General features: G+C 44.1%; 2 protein-coding genes across 2 annotated transcripts in view; one reads left to right on the top strand and one right to left on the bottom strand.

Annotated features, from left to right (window-relative positions):
• The window catches only part of OSTF1 (osteoclast stimulating factor 1), a 52,556-nt gene extending 51,613 nt beyond the window's left edge, over window positions 1-943 (bottom strand). Inside the window, exon 1 of the mRNA XM_084771753.1 lies at window positions 755-943. Within this exon, the coding sequence (XP_084627879.1) occupies window positions 755-788 (34 nt within the window). The 5' untranslated portion in view covers window positions 789-943. The remainder of the gene's footprint in view (window positions 1-754) is intronic.
• A 110-nt stretch (window positions 944-1,053) lies between these two features.
• Window positions 1,054-22,113, top strand: NMRK1 (nicotinamide riboside kinase 1). The gene is made up of 9 exons (XM_084771752.1): window positions 1,054-1,217; window positions 4,984-5,047; window positions 9,044-9,134; window positions 9,423-9,471; window positions 14,178-14,325; window positions 14,546-14,617; window positions 15,404-15,510; window positions 16,774-16,857; window positions 21,161-22,113. The coding sequence occupies exons 2-9, from the start codon at window positions 5,019-5,021 to the stop codon at window positions 21,166-21,168; spliced, it is 588 nt and encodes a 195-aa protein (XP_084627878.1). The 5' UTR covers window positions 1,054-1,217; window positions 4,984-5,018; the 3' UTR covers window positions 21,169-22,113.
• The last annotated feature ends 1,019 nt before the right edge of the window (window positions 22,114-23,132 follow it).

Below are 23,132 nucleotides of genomic sequence, written 5' to 3'. Positions count from 1 at the left end.
ATAAAAAAATCACTGAAGCAGCGTTAAGTTGCTATAAATATTGGTGTAAATGGCTCAAGTTTCAGCTTTTGCAATACCCAAGTTGCAGGCGAATGGTAGAAAGGGGCTGGGAATTCGTCAGTCCTTAATCTCCCATTTTCTATGATTCCTGCTAATTACCTACCCAAATGAAGGCTCCTACGAATTTATTTAGTTGAACTGAAACACAGCCGTCCCTTTAAACGTTCTCGTTCCTCCCCGTCACAGAAAGCACTCTAAGACCGAACAACGTTTAAAAAGTGAACCAGAGAGTGGTCAGGCAAACTGCTTTGAGGAACTTCGTGCTCTCCAGTTAGTTCGCCAGAGTCACCCTACGCAAAGCACTGGTAGGACGCGTGACAGAGTGGCACTGTCTAAGGCTAAGAGCAGAGAGGGTCGCAGTCCAGACTGTGTCCCGCTAGAAGCGCGGGTGTAGCTCTTGAAAGCTCCCGGGAGACCCCGGTTCCCCGGCCCGCTCTGGTCGGGACTCCGCAGCTGTCCGGCGCAAACCCCACCCAGCCGCAGCGCACTTCCCGTTCTCCGGCCGGTCAAGAACTCCAACTTGACATCGACACGCCGAACTATGAGGAAGTGGCCGCGACCTAGGTGCTGCCACCACATCGCTAGAACGTCTCGGCGAGGAGCGCGGAGAGAGCCGGTGGGTGCTCCCCGGGAACTCCTGCACCGGGTGTCCCGCAGCCTGGAGACCCGCATTCGCAGCGCGCACAGCTCTTACCTGGTTTGACCGGTTTGGGAGGTGGCTTGGACATGGCGCTAGGCGGAGCGGCCAGGCTCAGCCGCGGGAGCCCCACACGCAGACGGGAACCGGGCGCCAAGCCTGCGCTGGCTGCGTCCGCTCGGGACTCGCGCGCAGCCGATGCGGGACACTCGGACCAGCGAGCTCCGCAGACAGCCTTGCCTTCCCACCAGGAAGTGGCCGCGCCTCGCCGGACGCTGATTGGCTGCCGCGGGGAGCCCGGAGGAGCCTCAGAGGTCCAGCCCTCTCCGGAGCGCTGGGCCCCGCCCTCCGCCCTGGAGGAGGAGCCTTATGGTGGCCACGCCCCCACACCCTGCTCTGTAGGTGTTACGGAACCTGGCGAAGGGCTGCACTGCTCAGGTGATCTGCCGGCAGTTCTGGACTTGAAACCCTCGTGAGGCCTGCTCTGCGGCCCTGCTGGGGTGTATTCCAATCCGCTTCGGTGAGTACTCATTGCCGGCTGCGTAGACACGCCGAGGCCTGGAGACCTTCCAGAATCTCCTAAGCCAGACCCGGAACCTGGTTACGTCTTGGGAAACCAGGTTGGGATTTGAGCTTCTAAACTGTGGCCAGCCAAGGCTCCTTACTCTATGGGCGGTAGCTGTAGGAGACCACACATTGGCTGGTAGGAGATCCCGAGCGGGACAGGGCGGTCCTTCCTGCAGCATCTGGTTAACTAACTCCAACCCTCTTGCTGCCTGGCTGTATAAAAACCTAAGGAAGCTTTTGGAGCTATTAATAACTGAGACAAAAGCATAGTATTTTGTGGCATGTGGCACACGAAAAGTTAGGGGAAAGTTAGATTTCTGTGTCCATAAATTTGTATTAGAACATATCATTAGAACATATCAATTGCTTATGCATTGACTGTGGCCACTTTCTCCTTACAACGTCAGAGTTGAGTAGTTGTCCACAAAGCCAAACCTAAAGTACTGTTTGAGTACTTTTCAAAAGTTGCCCGACCCTAACCTAACAGCTCATCTTAAGAGACATTGTATCCCGCGGACATAAGCTCACAATGTCAGTATTATATGACTGTTGTATATTAGGGTAAAGGGGGGAAAAATGAAAACACCGATTATGTAAGAAACTATGGAGTCAGCAAAAAGGTTCAACTGCCCTTGCTGCCAAATCTGATGACCAGAGTTCAAACTGTAGCGTCCACAAGATGGAAAGAGAACTAACTCTCACAGGTAGACCTATATGGCCTCTACACCTGCACTGTGGAGATCCATGGCATTCACCATCCCACACACATGCACACAACATACATGCAATTTATGTAAATTTACTAAATCAATTTTTAAAAGAACCTCCATAAAAACGAAGGTCAAAATGTCTATTGAAGTTTAGTTTAGAAAAAAAAAAGTAAGTTAAAGAGGCAAAGGTTACCAGGAACTTTGTGATGGTTATGCCCTGGGGCCTTGCTTACCAGGAACTCTAGCTGTGGGGGATTTCTTTTTACCAAAAGGATCAAAGTTTAAATGAGTCCTGTCCATAGGAGAATATCCAAGTAGCTATTGAATGAAGCGCACTGAAGCCCTGAAAACAGGTGCCCTCAACTCATGTGAAGAGCACATGTGTTTGCCCTGTCATCTCTCAGATTCTGTGGTAGACTTATTGTCCCCTTCCAGCCTGCTGACTCCTCACTCACCCTGGGACTCATTCTGAACAGTGAAAATCAAATGATTTTATTTATTTATTTATTTGTTTATTTATTTATTCTTCAAATGAGCCAATCTTGGTGATGCAGGCCTCTGATCCCAATACTTTGAGGAAGGCAGCCTTGCACATAAACAGCCTCGGCTGTATAGCAATTTTCCTAACCAACCTGGGCTACATAGTGAGATTCTGTCTCAACATACTAAAAATTGGAAAAAAACATAAAAGACTCATTTAAGTTTGCGCCTCTCTCAGCCATTTCTCCCACTCCCTGTGCAAATGGCCCCTGCTGCTTAGGAAAAGGAGCTGCATCCGTGACACACAAAACACAAGGCATTGGGACGCCCTGACTCCGTGACTCTGAAGAGTCTGAAAGGTTGCTTCCCCGGCGGCAGCATCATAAGATGTACGGTTTATCTTGGCTCCAAGTTGTGTGTGCTCCATAACGTTCTCTGCTGCAAGGCCAGGTGTGCAGGCGCGCACCTGTAATCTCACCACTTCAGGGGTAGAGGCAGGACATTCAGTGTAAGGTCACCCATCTTCCACTACACAGCCACTTTAAGGCCAGGCTGAGCCCCATGAAAGCCCTCAAAAGCAAACAAAAAGCCCTCCAGCATACATATGGAGCATGGCAACTCTTGATTGCAAGTTGTTCAAAAATTTTGGTTCTCAAACCATATGTAAAGAGGCCCTTGACAGGTAATGAAATAGGATGATACGGAAGCTGACAGTGCCACGTCTGGATCTGTAGCCAGTTGCCTTCTGTATCCAACACAGTTTTTGAAACGCAGCGTTTCAGGAATTGGTAGGCTGTTCACTGCTCCAGGGGCCACTCAGCCCCGCCCCAGTCTTGTTTCTTTGTAGTCCAGTTCTCCACCCCCCCTACTGCCCCCACCTCACCCCCCCACCCCCAGCCCCTACCCGCTACACCCCACCCCCCCACCCCCCCACCACATTATCACTTGCTCATTGCTGGTGAGACAGGTCTAGTATTCACTCAAACACTGCTCTGAATAGTCCCAGCTTGCTAACTTAAGTGGACTCGGGGTGCCTGGGTCTCCAACTTCTCAGTCATTTATTTCATCTGTTTATGGACCCACGAATGCAGGGATCAGAAGGACAACTTGGAAAGAGTCAGTTCTCTCTTTCCATGTGAGTTCCGGGCATTGAACTCAGGTCATCAAACTAGTAGCAAGTTACTCAGGTCCTCAGGCTGGTGAAGGCGCATGAAGGGTGGCTGCTGTCTTGATTTGAGAGAAAAGGAAAACACACACACACACACACACACACACACACACACACACACACACACATTTCCTTGCATTTCCTTGTATTCAGCTGTGGGAGTTTCTACCCCCTTCCCTAAGGGATTTCGTAATTAGGTTCTTCCACCTCGTTCCTCATCTCTGAATCGCTATATTTCCCATACAACTAACCCCCTCAAGTCTTTTCAGTGCCACGACCACAGTCATGATTGACATCCTATGTAACTGAGGCAATATCCTGATGTGTGTGCACAGATATGTGGGCTAGGAAGGGGACCAGTATTTTCCATTAGCTGTACACAGCAAATGCATGGCCCTTCAATAATGCATCACTAAGAATGACGTGGTTTGTCCACCTGAGCCTGACAAGCCAGCGCACATGCCACATCCTTTCCGTGCTCTCGGTAATAAAGTGTTCCATAGCCTCTCATGATGATAGAAAGATGTTCACTAATTGGTCTAGTTTCCTTCCTGGCTTTTCTAGAAATGGATATGTCATTCCAGTCTGAGCCAGTTTTATTTACGCTATACCTGGGAAAGCTTTTCAGAAAGACAGGGAGAAAATAAGAGACAGACTGACTTCCATTTTCTTTTGCCACTGGCAACCATGCCTTTATATATATGAAATTATACACACACATTATTATTATTATTATTATTATTATTATTATTATTATTATTATTATTATTGCTTCCAATACTGTTATAGCTAGTCCAATAGGGCTGACTGTGAGAGGAAAGTCCAAGAATTCAGTAGTTGCTCAGATTGCTGGGCTTGAGGTCTCTGCTGGTCTTCAGTATATGCCAGAATCCCAAAGAAGTAGGCTCTAATGCCAGTGAAGGAAAGGACTTAGCAAGAGCAAGCATGAGAGCACCTTCTTCATGCCCTTCATATAGGCTGCCAGGAGAAGATATGGCCCAGAGTAAAGGTGACTCTTCCCACCTCCAAAGATCTAGCTTAAAAGTGGGTCTTCCCACCTCAAATAATCTAGATAAGAAAAATCCCTCACAAGTGTACCCAGCTGCTTGGGTTTCTGTTCACTCGAGTGTGGTCAAGTTGACAACCAAGAATAGCCATCACAAGGAAACCCAGGGAAATGGCTCACACAGGCATAATGTGAGTTAACAGTCCCGAAGAAAACACCGGCTATTATGAGCAGCAAGACAGTGTGGGGAATGTGGGGCTGAGGCCACTGATCCCCTCTCAGCTGTTATGTCTTTTCGGGACAAACTCTAGACAACTAAAAGACACTGAATTTATTTCATTTTTATACATTTTAGGAAATACTCAGAAGACTTGGTTTCCAAAGCCAATTATGAAAACATTTGTCATTGGAATTGGTGGGTGAGTAATTCCTTCATAAACAGCTGGGCAAGACACTCCAGATGTCCAGATGGTTTTTCAAGTGGACATGATAGAGAAAGTTGTGAGGAGTCCCAAGTTCTAGGAGGAGTGCTGCGGGTGGGGGTTTCCCGGAAAGGGAGGAGGCTCGGTCAGCAGTATTTCCATCTGTTTTCTGGATGGGACACTGACGATGAAGCCTGATTGGTCACTCCGTTAGTTGGGGGTAATTATCGTTTCTTATGTGAGTGCTCTGGCATGGTATGGGGGGGGCAGGGGGGATCCCTCCCTCTGCTTTTTTACGCCTGGCTTTTGATGAGAGGAATACAGGCTTTTATGTCTCTAGTCCTCTTCCTCTTCCTCCACCCTTAGGGTAACCAGGTGTACGCTTTGGCTAGGCTACTTTGTGTTGCTCTAGTGTAATATGAGCCACTTAACCCTCTGTCACAAATATTCTAAATTGTGGTCATCCGATCTGTGGCACCAGCACCTGAGGTGCAAGCGTGACATCCACAGCTATTGGGAGGATATCATTTGCCTTGCTCCTGGATTGTGTCTGTCATTCTTCATGTGTCGTGTCCTAGTGACAAAACATTTGACATACTAAAAGTGTAACCTGAGGGAGATAATCTGTTGTGTTACTGCATTACATCACACAGGAGTCAGTTAGGAAGCAGGTGGGACTGGGTTAAAGCATCTGCCTGCGTGTGTGAGGCCCTTCTTCTAGGCTAGCTTCTAACCCCGGCATCAGAGGAAAAAACAAAGGAAATTATGGGTGAATTGAGTATCAGACAGTACCGCAGGCTGCCCGAGGCCAAAGCGGTATTACTATGCAAGACTAGTGTTGTCCTCCCCTTCATTTCATATGCACTGCCACCCTCCCATAGTAGGCATTACCCCTAATTATAGTATTGTGTGTGTGTATGTATATATATATATATATTTTTTTAAAGGACCCTACTAGAGTTAAACTTTGCTCCCTACGGCAGCAGCAAGCAGCTTCCCAAGCCTCACTCGCCTCAGCTAGACTATCTCCCTGCTATGGGAGCATTCACATCTTGTTCCGTTAACTGTGCACACTGTTCTTAGCTTCTGCCGGTACTACTGCACCCTCCTATTACCTTGCATATTAAGAACAACAACAACAAAAAAAAAGAGCTATACATTTATTTGTAAACAAGGAAGGGAAATGCATCATGTATCTACTCACCTTTCTCCATGAGATCCTGAAGTCATGGCCTCCTTCCCCTGGGGCAAGGGGGAGCTTGTGGGAAGGAGGTTGTGAGGTTGCTGTAGGGGAAGGAGTAGGTCCTGAGGGTCACGTGATGTACCGGGAGGGTTCCACTCCTAGTGTGGATACTGGCTCTGGGCTCTATGATGATACGTTCCCAGCTAGGGTGTTCCCTGCAGGAGCCCTGCAAAAAAAGTGCTTCCTTCTCTGTGGCTTCAGACGAATCAGCGGGAAGGGTCTGTTTATTGCAGATTCAACTTTGTAAGCATAAAAAATGACACATTTTCTTGTCTGGTTGCTCAGACCTTAGTAAAGTTACCTCCTTTTAAACAAAAGCTTGACTTCTTGAATCTGGGCTTGCAGTGTAGTTTATAGACATATTTGTTAAAGGAGAAAGGGTCACATTTTTTTGGTTAAACAAAAGGTTCTCAGTATATAGAATAGCATCCTCATAGACTCCCTACCTGTGTTTTGTAAAGTAAAACGAGCCAACTTATTAATACCCTCTACTTTGCAGGCATAATAAGGTATTTACATGATAATTTATATACAGTAAGCACTTTGAGTTCTGTTGTTATTGTTTGGTGGGATGGGTCTTTTTGGTGGCTTGGTTTTTTGTTTGTTTGTTTGTTTGTTTTTAACATAGGCAGGGTCTCATTATGTAGCCCTTGCTGGCCTGGAATTCACTTTGTGTACCAGGGTATCCTTGAACTCACAAGAGATCCTCCTGGCTTTAGCTCTTGAGTGCTAGAATTAAAGGCACAGCCCCCATGCCTAGCCTCCGAGCAAGTACCTTCTGATGAATGTGTTCCTTTGGAGATTGTAAACACTGTGGTGTTAATCTCGCCCAGAATTAATCACAGGTTCTTACCAACAGATGTTTAGTCAGGGTTTTTGTGCTATGAACATTTGGTGCATAGTGAAATCTTCATCTCTCTTCAGGGTGACTTCAAATACACAAAATAAAACACAGGATTTCAAAGGAAAACAATTACATTAATATACAGCCATAAGGGGGCTAGAGAGGTGGCTCAGTGGTTAAGAGCGCTGTCTGCTCTTCCAGAGGTTCTGAGTTCAATTCCCAGCAATTACATGGTGGTTCACAATATCTATACTGGGATCTGATGCCCTCTTCTGGCATGCAGGTGTACATGCAGATAGAGCACTCATGAATTAAACAAATAAATCTCATATATATATATACACACACACACACATATATACATATATATATATATATACATAAAATGTTTATATGCAAACCTGTAACCTTATGGTGGTGTAGTAGTAGTCTAGTGTAGTAGACAGCACAGGTAAATTTGAAACAACAATGAGCATTAATGATACTTCAAGATACCCACCCACTTGTAGCTCAGTGTACAGTCTTGTAGGTGCCCAAGTCAAGGCATAATCACTGCTGTAGCTTATTACTTATAATAAAAGGAGCTACTAATATCCTCTTAAAATTTAGTGAAGATGATGTAATCTCTTGCAAATTCACAATGACCCTGCATTCTTTCATAGACCCTTTTGATGTGACTGAGCCCTGATCTCTGAGCTAATTGCCTCTTTGTAAAAATGATACCATAAAGCAAGCACGGTGACTGATATCATTAATCCCAGTACTCAGTAGATTCAGACAAAAGGTTTGCTGTAAGTTCAAGGGCAGCCAGGGATACACAAGTGGGTCAATATCAAGTGCAGAGGGACACCCTGTTTCCAAAGAAAGACGCAATGAGAAAAGAAAGATTGGCTAGAGAAATGTCTCTCGCATGCAAGAGAGTAGGAAACAAGACATATGAGTTAGTCAGGTACCTGCGTCTCCACATGCCACAGTCCAGCCAGAGGTGGTGGGAGGACTAACAGTGGGGCCTCTACCTGGACGCCAGGTGCAGAGAGAGGGAAGAAAGAGGCATGCCACAGGAAATGTGGGCTCATGAGTGAGTGAGCTCCCTTTTTTTTTTTTTCCTTTTCTTTTTTTGGTTTTTTGAGACAGGATTTCTCTGTGTAGCCTTGGGTGTCCTGGACTCAGTTTGTAGACCAGGCTGGCCCCAAACTCACAGTGATCCACCTGCCTCTGCCTCCCGAGTTCTGGGATTAAAGGCATGCACCACCACGCCCGGCTAGTAAGACACTTCTCTTTCTTCCTGTGTGGTTGAAACAATCACAGTGACCATGGGCAGTTTTATAAACGCAGAAAGGTGAGCCGAGGACACTCTCTGGGGTGCATATTGAACCTGGAGCTGTTTTGACAGTCAATGCATTGACTGACAATATCTATACTTTGAAGTTTTAGCATCCAGTTCACTTACCCAACTGTCACTTGCCCCTCTCCGTCCTTTACTTACCTTACTATGAGGACAACCTATCTTTCAAACCTGTGATTTCGCTGGGCGTGGTGGCGCACACCTTTAACTCCAGCACTTGGGAGGCAGAGGCAGGTGGACCTCTCTGAGTTCAAGGCTGGCCTGGCCTACAAAGCAAGTCCAGGACAGCCAAGGCTACACAGAGAAACCCTGTCTCAAAAAACCAAAACAAACAAACAAACAAACCTGTGATTTCACCTGGGAAACAAAACATGACCTGTGCAAATGAGCATTTTTACCAAGCAGTAAATATTGTTTTAAATATCCTTAATATATATGCATGTATGTATATATACATATATATACATATGTGTGTATATACATATACATATACATATATTGTTTAAGAATGTTCCATGTTCCCTAATGTACTCTTGGACCTCTTGATTTTTCCTGGCTCAGCGTGACAAATGGCGGGAAGACAACACTGGCTAAGAACTTGCAGAGACACCTTCCCAATTGCAGCATAATATCTCAGGATGACTTCTTCAAGGTATCTATGAAGCTTCTTGGATAAGTTATTTAACACAAAAAGGTTTAATAGCAAAGTTAATGCTATTTAAAAAAATAATAGCAAAATTATATCCAAAAGCTTTTTACTGAGAATAAACTTGGCGCAGTAGGACTACCTGCCCACTAGATGGCACCATCTGTCAGTGACCATCTGTGATCTTTTTCATCATTATTCAAAACATTTATTAAAGGCTTACCTTATTAATTGTATAATTGCATCACTTCTGCCCTCCATATTGTTTTGATGGATATTTTATTGGTTTTCCAGCCAGAGTCAGAGATAGACACAGATGAAAATGGATTTTTGCAGTATGATGGTAAGTACAGTCACGTAAAATATTCTAAATGTATGTTTATTTTCTTTTTCAAATACAAACAATTGCCCTCTCTACTAGCATAATGTTAAATGTTTAAATAGGAGGACAAGAAGGTAAAGATGGAAGGACAGAACTGACTCGACAAAGTTGTCCTCTGATCTCCAAAAGTGTGCTCTGGCACTGCACCACCACCCCAACAATGCCCCTCCCCCCCATCTGTCTCTGTCTCTGTCTCTCTTCTCTCTCTCTCTCTCTCTCTCTCTCTCTCTCTCTCTCTCTCTCTCTCTCTCTCTCTCTGTCTTTCTGTCGCTCTCTCTCATACACACACACACACACACACACACACACACACACACATACACACACACACATACACACACAAATTGAATTTTGAATATTGCTGTACTTTCAGCCAGCCTTTGTAGTGTTTTTTTTTTCCTGCTCAACTATTTAAATAAATAGAAAATTTTACACAGATTTATATTTCAAACTGAAAACTGGAATGACAGACATTTCTCCCAAAGCTAGGGCACAGTGGGTTTGCCATCCTTCTGCCATTCCTGAGTTGGGCGCATGTGGCTAGCCTTGCTTACTACTTTGACCATCACCCACCAGAACATTTCTTCTCCATCAGATTAAGCTTTCATATGTTCAGCTTCCCCTCCTGGTAGCAAAGAACCAAGAAGCTTGTTTGTTTGTTTTACTACTTAGAAAAATTTGCGGATGTTGTTTTAGACTGGCATGTGGTCATTGAGCCAGGCTAATACTATTTAGAAGCCAAAGAATTAAAGTTAGTCAGAAAGCATTTCTTTTCTTGTGGAGACCAGTGTAATAGAGTTTTGTTCTTACTCTTTTATATATCACAGGCTGTTCTTAGTATGTATACAGACCTACAGGGGAGACTCACCTAAAATGTCATGTTATCTAAAGCCGGAGGATTGAAGGTTTTTTAACAGTTCTTACACATGGTAATTTTCAGACCAAATCCTTTCCTTGCTGTTCTCTTTCAAGTGTCAGTCTCGATACATTGTTTCTTCTCTTCCTTTAGTCCAAAAGTCAGAAAACATTCTATAAAGAAAGAATGAAATAAAAGTTTCAACAGTGGCATAGCGCTATCATTCCTATTCATTGGGGAATTCTTATAAACTAGTAACAAAAAAGTAATACTGAAATAGGAAAAAATGTACTAGAAGAATGTGAATAAGTGCTTCCAAAAAGCAGGTCAGGCTATAAATATCAAATAATGGCAAATCACCTTTCTTCCAGTTCTGAGGTAAACAAAGAATGTTAATATAGGGATAATGACCCAATGGCATGGGTACCACAAATCAGTCACCCCGTGCACATTACATGGAATTATAAACTAACACAAACATGTCTCTCAAGTGCCTTGAAATGCTCCTGCCATGAACTCACGTGTCCTACATCTGAGAGTCTATCTTTAGGAAACACTCGAACTTTTCAGGTAACTATGGCAATGTAAAGATGCTCCAGGTAGACTCCACACCGCTGTAACCACTGAAAAGGACAACTTACAAAAGTAAGTTAGCAAATGCACACACTGCTCAGCTTAAGCTACAGAAGGGGGCTGCCCCACAGTTCTGAGGCTGGGGTCTGAGATGAAGGTGTGGCCAGGGTTGGTTTCTGGTGAGGGCCATGAGGGACAGTTGCCTCTGTGTCACACCCTGGCCTTTGCTTCATGAGCGTGGTCTCTCCCTTCAGTTAATGTCATATCTCTGTGTCTCTATCTCTTCCTCCCTCTCTCTCTCTCTCTCTCTCTCTCTCTCTCTCTCTCTCTCTCTCTCTGTGTGTGTGTGTGTGTGTGTGTGTGTGTGTGTGTGTGTTATATCTAAATCTCGCCTTTTATAGTGGCATCAGTCATATCATAGAAGGTGCCTGCCCTGTTGCTTAACTAATTATGATAAGGTGACCTCATCATTGTATTTCCAAATACAATCATAACCCATCATACTGTGCACAAGACCTCAGTAAGTGAAGCTGCAAGGCGGCAGACGGGGGGTGGAGGGGGTGGGGGGGGTGGGGGGGGTGAGCACACTTCTTAGTTATAAGTTATTTAATATTATTTTTCTTATGGGCAGTTTCAAATAAATACGAAAGTAGCTAGAAAAGCATAATAAATGCTCATGAGCTTACTCCCCAGCTCTGAATACAATAAGCCCCGGGTAGTTATACTTCATCTCTGCTCCCACCCAAAATGTGCATTTTTTTTAAAGCAAATCTTAAGTATCATCACACCTTGTGTGAAGCAAGATGCATGGATACCATGAACTAAAAGATAAATCACTAGGACACGTAGCAAATGTTTTGACTCCCTGTCCCCTTCTCATTGGGCCGCCTTCATTTAGACATAACCTGGGACACAACATAACAAAGAAAGGAAGACGGAAAAAGAAGACAGCAAGCTGGCTGAGGGCTTTGTGACTCAAGGGATAGCACAGGTGTGTTCCCTGTATTTTCTTTATTTCTATCCATGTATCACCTGGGATGCTGGAAATATATGTAACATGGACGTAAAAAGCACCAAGAACCCTACAACCAAAGGACCAGAACAAGGATGGCCCACTTGTCGTTTTGTCCCCCTTTAGCTTGGCACAAAAAGAAAACCTTCTGTTGTGTCCACAGGGCCAGCAGAGGGCTACACCCCAAGGACATCACCAGCAATATGGAATGAGTTGGCCCCTACACCATCCACAGGAGATTTAGCAGAGCCAAACTTCCAAACTACGGGCAGCAGAGTCAGAATGAGACATGGTAGAGAGTGTAGGCTGTCTCTCCATCTTCATCACTCAGGCTGCACGACTCCTGTCATCAGGACCCAGTGGAAGGCTGAGCTTCTGCCCTCACGTAGCAGCAGTGGAGCTTTTCCCCTGAATGGCCTCCCAACCCAGTATCATAAGGATGCTGAACACACGTGCCCTCTGAACCTGGGCACACTTCAGAGTGACTGGCTGCAAAACATGAAGATTAAATACGAATCTCAATTCACAGCACCCCAGATCATCAGGAAATGCCCAAGAGCCATGTGTCAGTCAAAGAGACAGGAAAATCTCAACTGGAAAAAGAAAAATAATGGCCAGTAAGCATCACTTCCGTAACAACACTGTCAAAACTGTCTGACAACGATTTTCAAGTAGCTTTGTAAAAAAAAAAAAAAAAAAAAACCCAGGTTCAACAAGGAACTGCAAGCTAGGCTTGCAGCCTACGAGAAAAGTTTAAATGGCCCCAAGAAAAAAAACAGCAGATGTGAAAATGGAACCAAGAGCCAGGCAAGTTCACACAGGCCACCATGCCCTTAATTGCATGACTCAGGAGGTAGAAGTGGGCAGATCTCTGAGTTTGAAGCCAGCCTGGTCTACAGAGCAAGTTCCAGGATAGCTAGATCTACACAGAGAAACCCTGTCTCAGAAAACAAACAAACAAAGGAACCAAGAAGAAATTTAGTAACTGAAAAAGTATAATAACCAAAATCATACAACTCTCTGAGTAGCCTCAGTAGAAAAATAAATATGAAGCCAGGCGTGGTAGCGCACGCCTTTAATCCCAGCACTCAGGAGGCAGAGGCAGGCGGATTGCTGTGAGTTCAAGGCCAGCTGGGTCTACAGGTGAGTCTAGGACAGCAAAGACTGCATAGAGAAACCCTGCCTCCAAAAAAAAAAAAGAAAAGAAAAGAAAGAAAGAAAGAAAAAGAAATATGAGAGAAAAGAACATGAAAATCACAACTGTCTGTAACTTCAGTTCCAGGGGATCAGACTGCTCTCTAATGGCCTCTGGACACTGCACACATGTATACATACATGCATGCAGGCAAAACACCCATAAACATAAAAATAAATGAATAAAAGGTTTTCATTTAAAAGCACTCTTTTACTATTAAAAATAGTAGCTACTTTCCAGATATATTATATATATATGGTTCCAGATATATATGGTTTTTATCTTTCAAGTGTATCTATAGATATTTTATCTTCCTTAATTGGAGTTAACAGGCAGTTGTGAGCCACAGTGTGGGTGCTAGGAATTGACCCTGAGTCCTCTTGAAAAGCAACAGGTACTCTTAGCCACCAAACCATAACTCCAGCCATAATGTTATTTTTATTTTTAAAGATCAGACTGGGGATATAGTTCAATGGTTGAATGCTTGCCTAACATACACAAAATATTGGATGTAGTCTCCAGTACCATAAATTGTTAATGTCTTAATATAAGGAAGTAGTTAATGTGATGGTCAGCCGTGAATTTTATGTAGTCAAGGCTGGCAGGCAAGGAAGAGAACGCAGTTGAGTAGAGGCACTTGCCACCAATCCCAACAGCCTGCGTTCCATCCCTGGGACCCTCATAGTTGAAGGACAGAATCCCTCAAGTTGTCCTCTGTCCTCCACAGATAACAATAAATATACCAGTGTAAAAAAAAATTACAGCTAGAAATAGTGGTGTGTTATTCATTGCATTTTATATTTGTACATCTTTGATTTTCCATAGTAAAAATGTCTCAGATGTACCATCTAACTATATCTCTATTAGTGTTTTAATTGGACATTTAAAGGATTTGTCATTAGATACCTTGAAGGATAAGTAAAATACCTTTATGTCATACATTTACAGAGCCCTGGAGATGCTTATCACAAAAAGCCAGCCCCCAGAAAAAGTTTGCTGTGTTAATTCCACGCGTTGTATGTTTTTCTCAGTGCTTGAAGCACTTAACATGGACGAAATGATGTCAGCCATTTCGTGTTGGATGGAAAACCCAGGACACCGTGCAGGAGCAGCAGCCTTGGAGAGTGCGCAAGGCGTTCCCATTTTAATTGTCGAAGGGTTCCTTCTCTTTAATTATAAGTAAGCCTCCCCACTCCAGTACCAACCAGAAGGGATGTGGGGGCGGAGGGAGGATGCCGGGGTGGAGGGAGGATGCCGGGGTGGAGGGAAGATGCCGGGGTGGAGGGAGGATGCCGGGGTGGAGGGAGGATGCCGGGGTGGAGGGAGGATGCCGGGGTGGAGGGAGGATGCTGGGGTGGAGGGAGGGGAGCCCTGTGAACTGCATGTGCTATTATCCTAGGCCACTGGACACCATCTGGAGCAGAAGCTATTTTCTGACCGTTCCATACGAAGAGTGTAAGAGGAGGAGGAGGTACGTCTAGAAACCATTCAAACCATGAAATACAGGGGAAAAAAGAAAAGTGCCATTATTGAACAGGCCTTAACATGAAAGCCAAACATTTTTTCGGTAACTGATCCTCTGGTGTATAGTAACTTATCTAAGAAAAGGGCCCACCTCCCACCCTGTCACCTTCCACCCTGTCAGCTCCCACCCTGTCAGCTCCCACCCTGTCACCTTCCACCCTGTCACCTTCCACCCTGTCACCTCCCACCCTGTCACCTCCCACCCTGTCACCTTCCACCCTGTCACCTTCCACCCTGTCACCTTCCACCCTGTCACCTCCCACCCTGTCACCTTCCACCCTGTCACCTTCCACCCTGTCACCTCCCACCCTGTCACCTTCCACCCTGTCACCTCCCACCCTGTCACCTTCCACCCTGTCAGCTCCTTCCTCCTCACCCTTCACACCATGTCCTTCTCTAGCTGCAGAGACCAGCAGCTAGACAGAGGGTAAGCCGCCCTGTGAGTATCTCGCTCCTTGCTTCTTCCTGTACCTGTCCCATACTTCTTCTATAAAACACAAGAGGCAGAGAAAAGGTAATGGTGAGTGCCAGTGAGTTACAGGCTCACGGTTTAGATTACAGAACAATGCCCATTTTGCTGCCCTTCTCACCACGGTTGAGTCTAAAACGAGTCGTCTGGAGTCCTCTTTACCTTTAACCTGAACACGGCTTCCGCGTTATCTTGACCGATGATCCGTTTACTTTGTCAGTCATAACTTTGAATCAATACCATGTTTCCTGTGTGTTCTTCCAGTACAAGAGTATATGAGCCTCCAGACCCTCCAGGGTACTTTGATGGCCACGTGTGGCCCATGTACCTAAAGCATAGACAAGAAATGAACAACATCACCTGGGAGATTGGTAAGTACCACTCCCCCCCTGGGGGGGGGGGTGCGAGGGGGCTTTTACTTCCCATTACATCAAAGCACAGGAAAGATTACTTGGAAACCATGTTTTTTGAGTTTTGAAGAGGTGCTCAGGCACTCTCCGCCTTTCCCTCTTCTACAACTGGTTCTTGCTGGTTTCTTTTTCAACTGGTGGCTTTTGTTAAGCTCTCAGATTCCAAATGGCATTCACTGAACCATCCTTGCCTGAACGTTGCCCGTGGAAGCTAAGCATGGCAGATGCAGTCTCTACTTTCACCCAGCCGAGCCGTCACCAGGAAATTGTATTAAAAATGTGAGCTTCAGCTGGGCAGTGGTGGCGCACGCCTTGAGTCCCAGCACTTGGAAGGCAGAGGCAGGCAGACCTCCATGAAGCTCTGTAGACCAGGTTTCTCTTATAGTCTTGACTGTCCTGGACTTCCTTTGTAGGGCAGACTGGGCTTGAACTCACAGAAATCTGCCTGCCTCTGCCTCCTGAGTGCTGGGATTATAGGCATGTGCCACCATGCCCAACTGATCCTTTTTTTTTTTTCCTTTAACCCAGGTAACTTCTTTTTCTCCACAAGTACTCATGTGAGCTTTACTAAAAATATGTAGCTTCTGGTCTCTGTAGCGTGTGATAGAGTCCAGGCTGACACATAGTTTGAAAGCTTCTCAGATGATCTCAGTTGTGGAACTGCTCATTTCTGGGCCTCCTGACATGCTATGGTGTGACAGTCAGGCACCATGGACAAACCAAAGATACTGTCCCACTTCTAGCTTAATGAACCAATGAGGTTAGTGGAGTAGCAGACAGGAGCATGGGGGACTTAAAGACAATTGCATCACCAAAAGCCCGTCTCACCATGGTGCCACCTCATAAATGTGACATTTCTGGAGCCAGCTGTCGGTACCACCTTCTTGTTGCTGTGGGCATAAGAGAGTCTTCTGCCCCCAGCAGTTACTGCTAATGCAACCCCAGGAAGGGACCCTGTGAATCTAACTGTCAGGAGCTTGATGAGGCAGGAAGTTCACTTTGCAGTCTGCTCCTCCCTCTAGGAGGAATGTTGCAATGCGGAGGAAATAGATACACAATAGATACACAGTGGGTACCATAAGCCCAACACATAACCTCTCTCTCTTTTCATTCCTTCCTTCCCGAGGTCGTAGTTCTGGGTTCTCTGGTGAACGCTATTGGTGTTTTAAAGAAATTCCAAAGCATTCTTTACTAACATTTGAACTGCTGTTTCTCACTTTTCAGTTTACCTAGATGGAACAAGGTCTGAAGAGGACCTCTTTTCTCAAGTGTATGAAGATGTCAAGCAAGAATTGGAGAAGCAAAACGGTAAATATCATCCTATCAAATCATTTGGTGGAGGAGAAAGAACCTTGACAACAGCTCATTATATTCCCTTCATGGTGCGCACACGCGCCAACAAGGAGAGAGACACTGCATTCGTTCATCTTTGCTTAGCAATTAACTCTCAGGCAGTGAGTGCCCCTCTAGAGCTTGATCGTTTTGTTGGTCAGATAGTTTTAGGCTTAGAAATATTTATCCTTGTTACGTCTCTTAATGGCTTATATGTTATTTAAATTCATGGCAGGAAGCTGACACAATGGGCTTGAAATGCTGATGTTAGTTTATCTGGAACTCCGCCTTTGCTTTATTCTGTTAAGTATTTTTTATAAAGTTCTGTTTTACCAACTGAAAATTGTAGACTACCTAAATCTGGCTCTAGTGAAAAGAAAATCCAGAGGTGGCAATAGCTTTAGGCTTTTTGTTTTGTTTTGTTTTGTTTTGTTTTTTCTGGAGTAAGGAGATAGACTAGTGTCCTGCGGGTTCCACTACAATTCTGTTTGACTTTATTGTAAAATCAGGTTCACTCTACCAACAGACGTGATAATCTGCTATTAGCACCCAGTGTAAAATAGTAGCTTACCCTTTCCAAGATTGCCTTCAGTGGATAAGCTGGGGTTCTGAGTGGTCCTGCGTTATCTTTAATACTTTCTAGATGTAAAATTGTTTATTTTATACAGGCTTGTTTTTGTGATGCTAGGGCTTAAACCCAGAACCTCATGAATGTGCCGAGCATCACTAGGCTATATACCCAACCTTCAACAGGTTTCATTTTGTTTTGTTTTGTTTTGTGTTTTTGGTTTGGTTTGGTTTGGGTTGGGTTTTTTTTTGTTTTGTTTTTTTGTTTTTGTTTTTGTTTTGATATAGGGTTTCTCTGTGTAGCCTTGTCTGTCCTAGACTTGCTTTGTAGACCAGGCTGTCCTCGAACTCACAGTGATCCGCCTGCCTCTGCCTCCCAAGTGCTGGGATTAAAGGCATGCGCCACCAACTTCTGGCAAGTTTTTAAAAAAATAATTTTCCTTAACTCAGCTGAAGTGACATGGGGAAGATTTTTTGCATGATCACATGACTTCTAGAGCTATCACTATGTCCAGATAGTTTGCATACTGTGATTGGCCATAACTTAATGATGTACTCCGTCAGGGCTGAGGTAGGTGAGGAGTGCTGGCATCAAGGCTATCAAGTTTCTCTTCTGGATCACAGATAGAGGTGAAATAATCATAACAGAAATATTAGAAGAGATAAAACTTGGAAGCAGATTCATTTTTCCTGCCTCTAGGATTTATAGTAGTCTTCCATTGCACAAATAAATTACTGTGTTATTTATAGTAATCCATCACCTTTCTGAGTTCTTCCAGCCAGGCGGAATCTCAACATAGGCAGCTCTCGCTGAGCCCCGGCAAGCTAGGGTGGCCTTTCCGATGGGTCAAATGTTGACTCCTCAGGTTTTTTCACTTTGCACAACTCCGTTCAGAAAATCCTTCATTATAAGAATATAGAGTCATAATCAGAACAATGTAATAAAACTGATAGGTAGATATAAAAAGATTGGGCTTTAATTATTGCAACCATAAATAACCCAGGACCATAAAGCTATAAGTGTAGTGTAGTCCTAATTCAAACATGAAGCTGGAAGCAAAATGTAACCATTACCTAGTCTTACTGCGGCAAAGCAATCTAGCCACCAGGAACATCCAAGCTCCTTTTAAAAGCTTTTGTTTTTGTTTCATTATAAAAATCACTATTGGTTCTCAACAATCTTTATGGCAAAGCAGAGAAGACATCATAACTGTGTTCATATGATTCCCTGTCTTACAGGATGTTGTGAGCACACTGGGTAACCAGCCATGCTGCTTTGTGGTTTTCGGTATTCTGTGTTTTGTAGGTGTTATTATATAACAAAGTTCTGTGTCACTGTCATTAGAAGATCAAAGGCTGAGTTCTTTCTTTATACACCAGAGTGAAATCTAAAACTTAGAATTGATATTTTAGTGTAGAACCAAGATGTTCCATGGCCGATACCAGATGGATGAATTTTTTACTATCAAATATTTGTATTTTCCTACATTGAATTTGAAATATAATTTTTACTTAGCAAATAATATTTCTGTAACTAGCTGGTTTAATAGCTCCAGTTCATATAACATCATTTAGCAATTTGCTAATTGTTTTAGATACTCCCTGCTGTTTTTACAGTGTTAACGTTGATACCTAGTGCCCCTACCCCTGCAAAAAAAATCTGTATGTGTTGGAGTGTGTCTTAGTTAGGGTTACTATTACTATGATGAAACACCATGACCAAAAGCTATTTGGGAAGGAAAGGATTTATTTCACTGTCACACATAACAGTTCATCACCAAAAGCAGTGAGGACAGGAACTACTCACACAGGACAGGAACCTGGAGGCAGGAGCAGAACTAGTGGCCAAGGATATGTGCCGCTCACTGCCCTGCTCACCATGGCTTGCTCAGCCTGCCAAGGACTTACAGAAGTCGGGACCGCCAGCACAAGAGTGGCCCCATCCACAATGGGTTGGAGCTTCTCCCATCGACCACTAATTAAGAAAATGCCCTGCATCCTGCAGTCCAGTCTTATAGAGACATTCTTTAATTGAGGTTTATCTCCTTTCAGATAATTCTATCTTCTGTCAAGTTGACTTAAAACTAGTCAGCAAACAGTGCTTGCCTAATATACATGCCTAGCAAACCAGGGGTGTGTGTGTGTGTGTGTCCGTCCGTGTCTCTCCCTCTCTCTCTCTCTCTCTCTCTCTCTCTCTCTCTCTTTCTCTCTCCCTCCCTCCCTCTCCCTCTCCCTCTCCCTCTCCCTCTCTCTCTCTTCTCCCTCTCTCTCTCTCTCTCTCTCTCTCTCTCTCTCTCTCTCTCTCTCACACACACACACACATTCTGTGCATACTGTTGGTTTTCTCTTTGAATTACATTCTTGCAATAAGTTCTCAGAAGCAGTACTTCTTTCATCAGAGAGCTCAAGTCATTTTTACATTTTACTTATTTCAGCAATCAAATACTGCAGAGGAAATACTGTGAGAATAATGAGAATGTGTCAGGTTTTTTTCTCGACCTTCTGAACAATCCAGCTAAGCTTTCTTCAGTCAAGACAGTGGGTTGATGGTTGTGATACTTCTCCCCACATGCAGACAACACTCAAGGACAAGAGCTATTCTGCAGCCAGCTGCCCTCTGGTGCACTACAGGTCATCAAGGGTTTTCTTTTCTGGCAGCCAAGTATCTATGCCAGTGGCAAATGATGTTGGGCATCTGGCCTTTCTATTTTTCATTTGCTGATGATTATGAGCATGTGTATGATGTACTTAGTCGTTTCCATCACTCATAACCCTCTCCTATCACCCTCCCACTCTCACTGAACCCCCACTTCCCACTACATCACCCTCCTACTTTCATGTCTTTTTGCTATGCTGGCTTTGGTCGTTAATTTGTTTCGTTACTGCTGTTATTGTCTGTAGCCCACTGAGTTTAATTAGGATTGTGTGAGTGTTGGTAGGTCCCCGAGCATAGACAACCTAACAGTGGCTCCCTCACTGAAGAAAACCCTTCTCCCAGGCACAGTTAACTGCACATAGTTCCTCGGGAGGACTGGGGTTCTAGGGGCCCCTCCCTATCGTGATACAGTTTAGTGGGCCTGTCTTGGGCAGGTCTTGTGCATGAAATCATAGCTACAGAAAGTTCACTGGTACAACAGCCATTTCCAACCCCAGAGTCAGTGTTTCACACTCCTCCGCATATTCCAGCTCTTCGAGCCCTCCTGCCCCCTCTCCTACACTGTCCTTTGAGCCTTAGGAGGCAGGGTAGTGATATGTATGCCCTATTTATGGCTGCGCACTCAACAGTCACTTACTCTCAGCACCAGTTATGAGTCTTCATTGACTGTGGCAATGTGTCTATTTTTTTTAAGATATGCTTAAATTCATATACAGGGGAAGGGGGTCCCCCTCAGGCACAGTCATAGGGGAGGGGAGTAAGGGGAAAATGGGAGGGAGGGAGGAATGGGAGGATACAAGGAATGGGATAACAATTGAGATGTAATATGAACAAATTAATAAAATATATTTTAAAAAATGAAAAAAAAGATATGCTTAAATTTTGATGTAAGGATTAAAATAACAGGGCTTGGATTTGATGTGGTTCTTTGTGAGAAAGCAGAATTTTTGCCTCAAAAATCCTTGTAATCTTAGCATTCTTGGGTTTACAGTTTTGGGTGTGAAGATCTAATCAAATAAGATTTGCAGTCCTCATATTTTTCTCTTTGTTTCTAAGGCTTGTGAGTAACACCACAGAGGTGGAATGCAGCGAGCCTTCTTAGGATGGATTGGGGAACTTGAAGGGAAATGCCGAAGACACTAACTGGGATGTAGGATGGCCTGCAGGACAGCTGATCACAGTTCATTTTTGTCGCACTTTTCACAACATACAAAGCAGTGTGTGCCCGTGCCTTTGGACAGGACTCTCTCATGAATGCAAGAATGGCTTACTCTCACTCTGCAGGAGGCACAGCGCAGCTCATGTGCAAAGGCTCATTCCTCTGTAAGAATGAAGGTCAAATGTTCCTGACTAGTACCTAGCATAAGAAAAACGTTGCTGTCTAGGCCAACAGTGTGTACTGTGCTCTGTATGTTTCTACATGTGTGTGTGTAGTTGTATGTCCAAATTTGTATGTATATTTGGGTATATATACACACTCAAACTCTATGAGGTGAACCTTGTACACTACACAACATGGTTTTTATCCAGTTTTCATTTTGTTTGTATTGATTATAATATGTAATTTGAAAATTGCTGCTGTCTGCCATCTCACAGTAATGCGCCCCTCCTGCAACCAGTGGCATTGCGCAAAGTAGCGATCTCAGGTGACTTGAACCAGCAGGGAACTGGGTGCTTGGAGGTAGGTTTTCTTCTATATGTCCATTACTGTGTGTCTCCTTGAGATTTTTATATCCATAGAAGGATTGGGTATGCTTCTGACACTAGCACTCTGAATTACAAAATCACATAGTTTCTTCAGTCATATGTAAAACCAGAGCCTTTCTTTGAAAAGTACAAATGGGGGATAGGAATTGGGTAATTTTTTAATTCCTCTGTCAATGTGGGAATTAAAATTATGTATACATGTAGAGCAGTCCTAATTCAAATATGAAGTTTGTTTATTAATAATAAAACAGATTGCCCATGATCTTCTCAACTCATATAAAATATATTGCTATATTACCTCATTTGGTCAGTTGACATTATTTCTTTTTCTTTCTTTCTTTTTTTTTTTTTTTTTTTTGTTGGTTTTTGGGTTTTTGTTTTGTTTTGTTTTTTGTTGTTGTTGTTTTAAGACAGGGTTTCTCTGTGTAGCCTTGGCTATCCTAGACTTGCTTTGTAGACCAGGCTGGCCTCAAACTCACAGAGATCTACCTGCTTCTGCCTCCCAAGTGCTGGGATTAAAGGCATGCCCCACACGCCCAACTATTTCTTTATTTCTAACACTCATTGATAACACTTTTGTGCACTATAGAATAAGTACAAAACACAAACAAAACCTAGCCTCAAATTAGCAGCTACATATATGGTTGTGGCCAGACTATTTAAAGTCCTGATTTTAGTTATCATTGATTAAAGGGTAAGTTTCAAAATCCCCACTGTGGCCTTCGAGGCCTTCTCTAATCTAGCTTCTTTGCCCTCAATTCCTGTCAGATCTGGGCTGCGTGGTCACTTCTCAGTGTCTGGCGGCTCAGAAGAGGGAGCCATAATGGTAAGTTCATGCCAGCCTCATCCATTACCTTGGAACATTACCATAGGGCACAGCGAGGACATTTTAGCAAGAAAGGATGGTGGAGCAGGAACTGAAAATGTCTGCCACAGCTTCTGTCTGCTTCCCCTTCCCAGTCAAGATGCTGTCAAAACTGAGGAGTTATCATCTGTGTTGTTATCATAGTAGATTTTGTTGGTTTGGTGATGAAAATGTAATATATTTTTGTTTGTGTGTTGAGATGCTTGCTGACCTGGCTATCACTATAGACCAGGCTGGCCTCAGACTCATAGGCATCCACCCTCCTCTGCCTCCTGAGTGCTGGGATTAAAGGCGGGCTCCGTCACACCCTCCTATAACATGCATTTTTATTGTACATTTTGTGTACATGATTTTGTCCAAACTTCCTTTTAAGAATTTCTCCGATGGCCCCTTCACCACAAAGGTGTGTCTCTGCTTGATATAGAGTCACTATACTGAACTTTTTGCATTGTTTCA

The sequence above is a fragment of the Acomys minous genome, assembly GCF_964271855.1.
Source record: "Acomys minous genome assembly, chromosome: 2".
Classification (NCBI taxonomy): domain Eukaryota; kingdom Metazoa; phylum Chordata; class Mammalia; order Rodentia; family Muridae; genus Acomys; species Acomys minous.
This window is presented reverse-complemented; position numbering and strand designations above follow the sequence as displayed.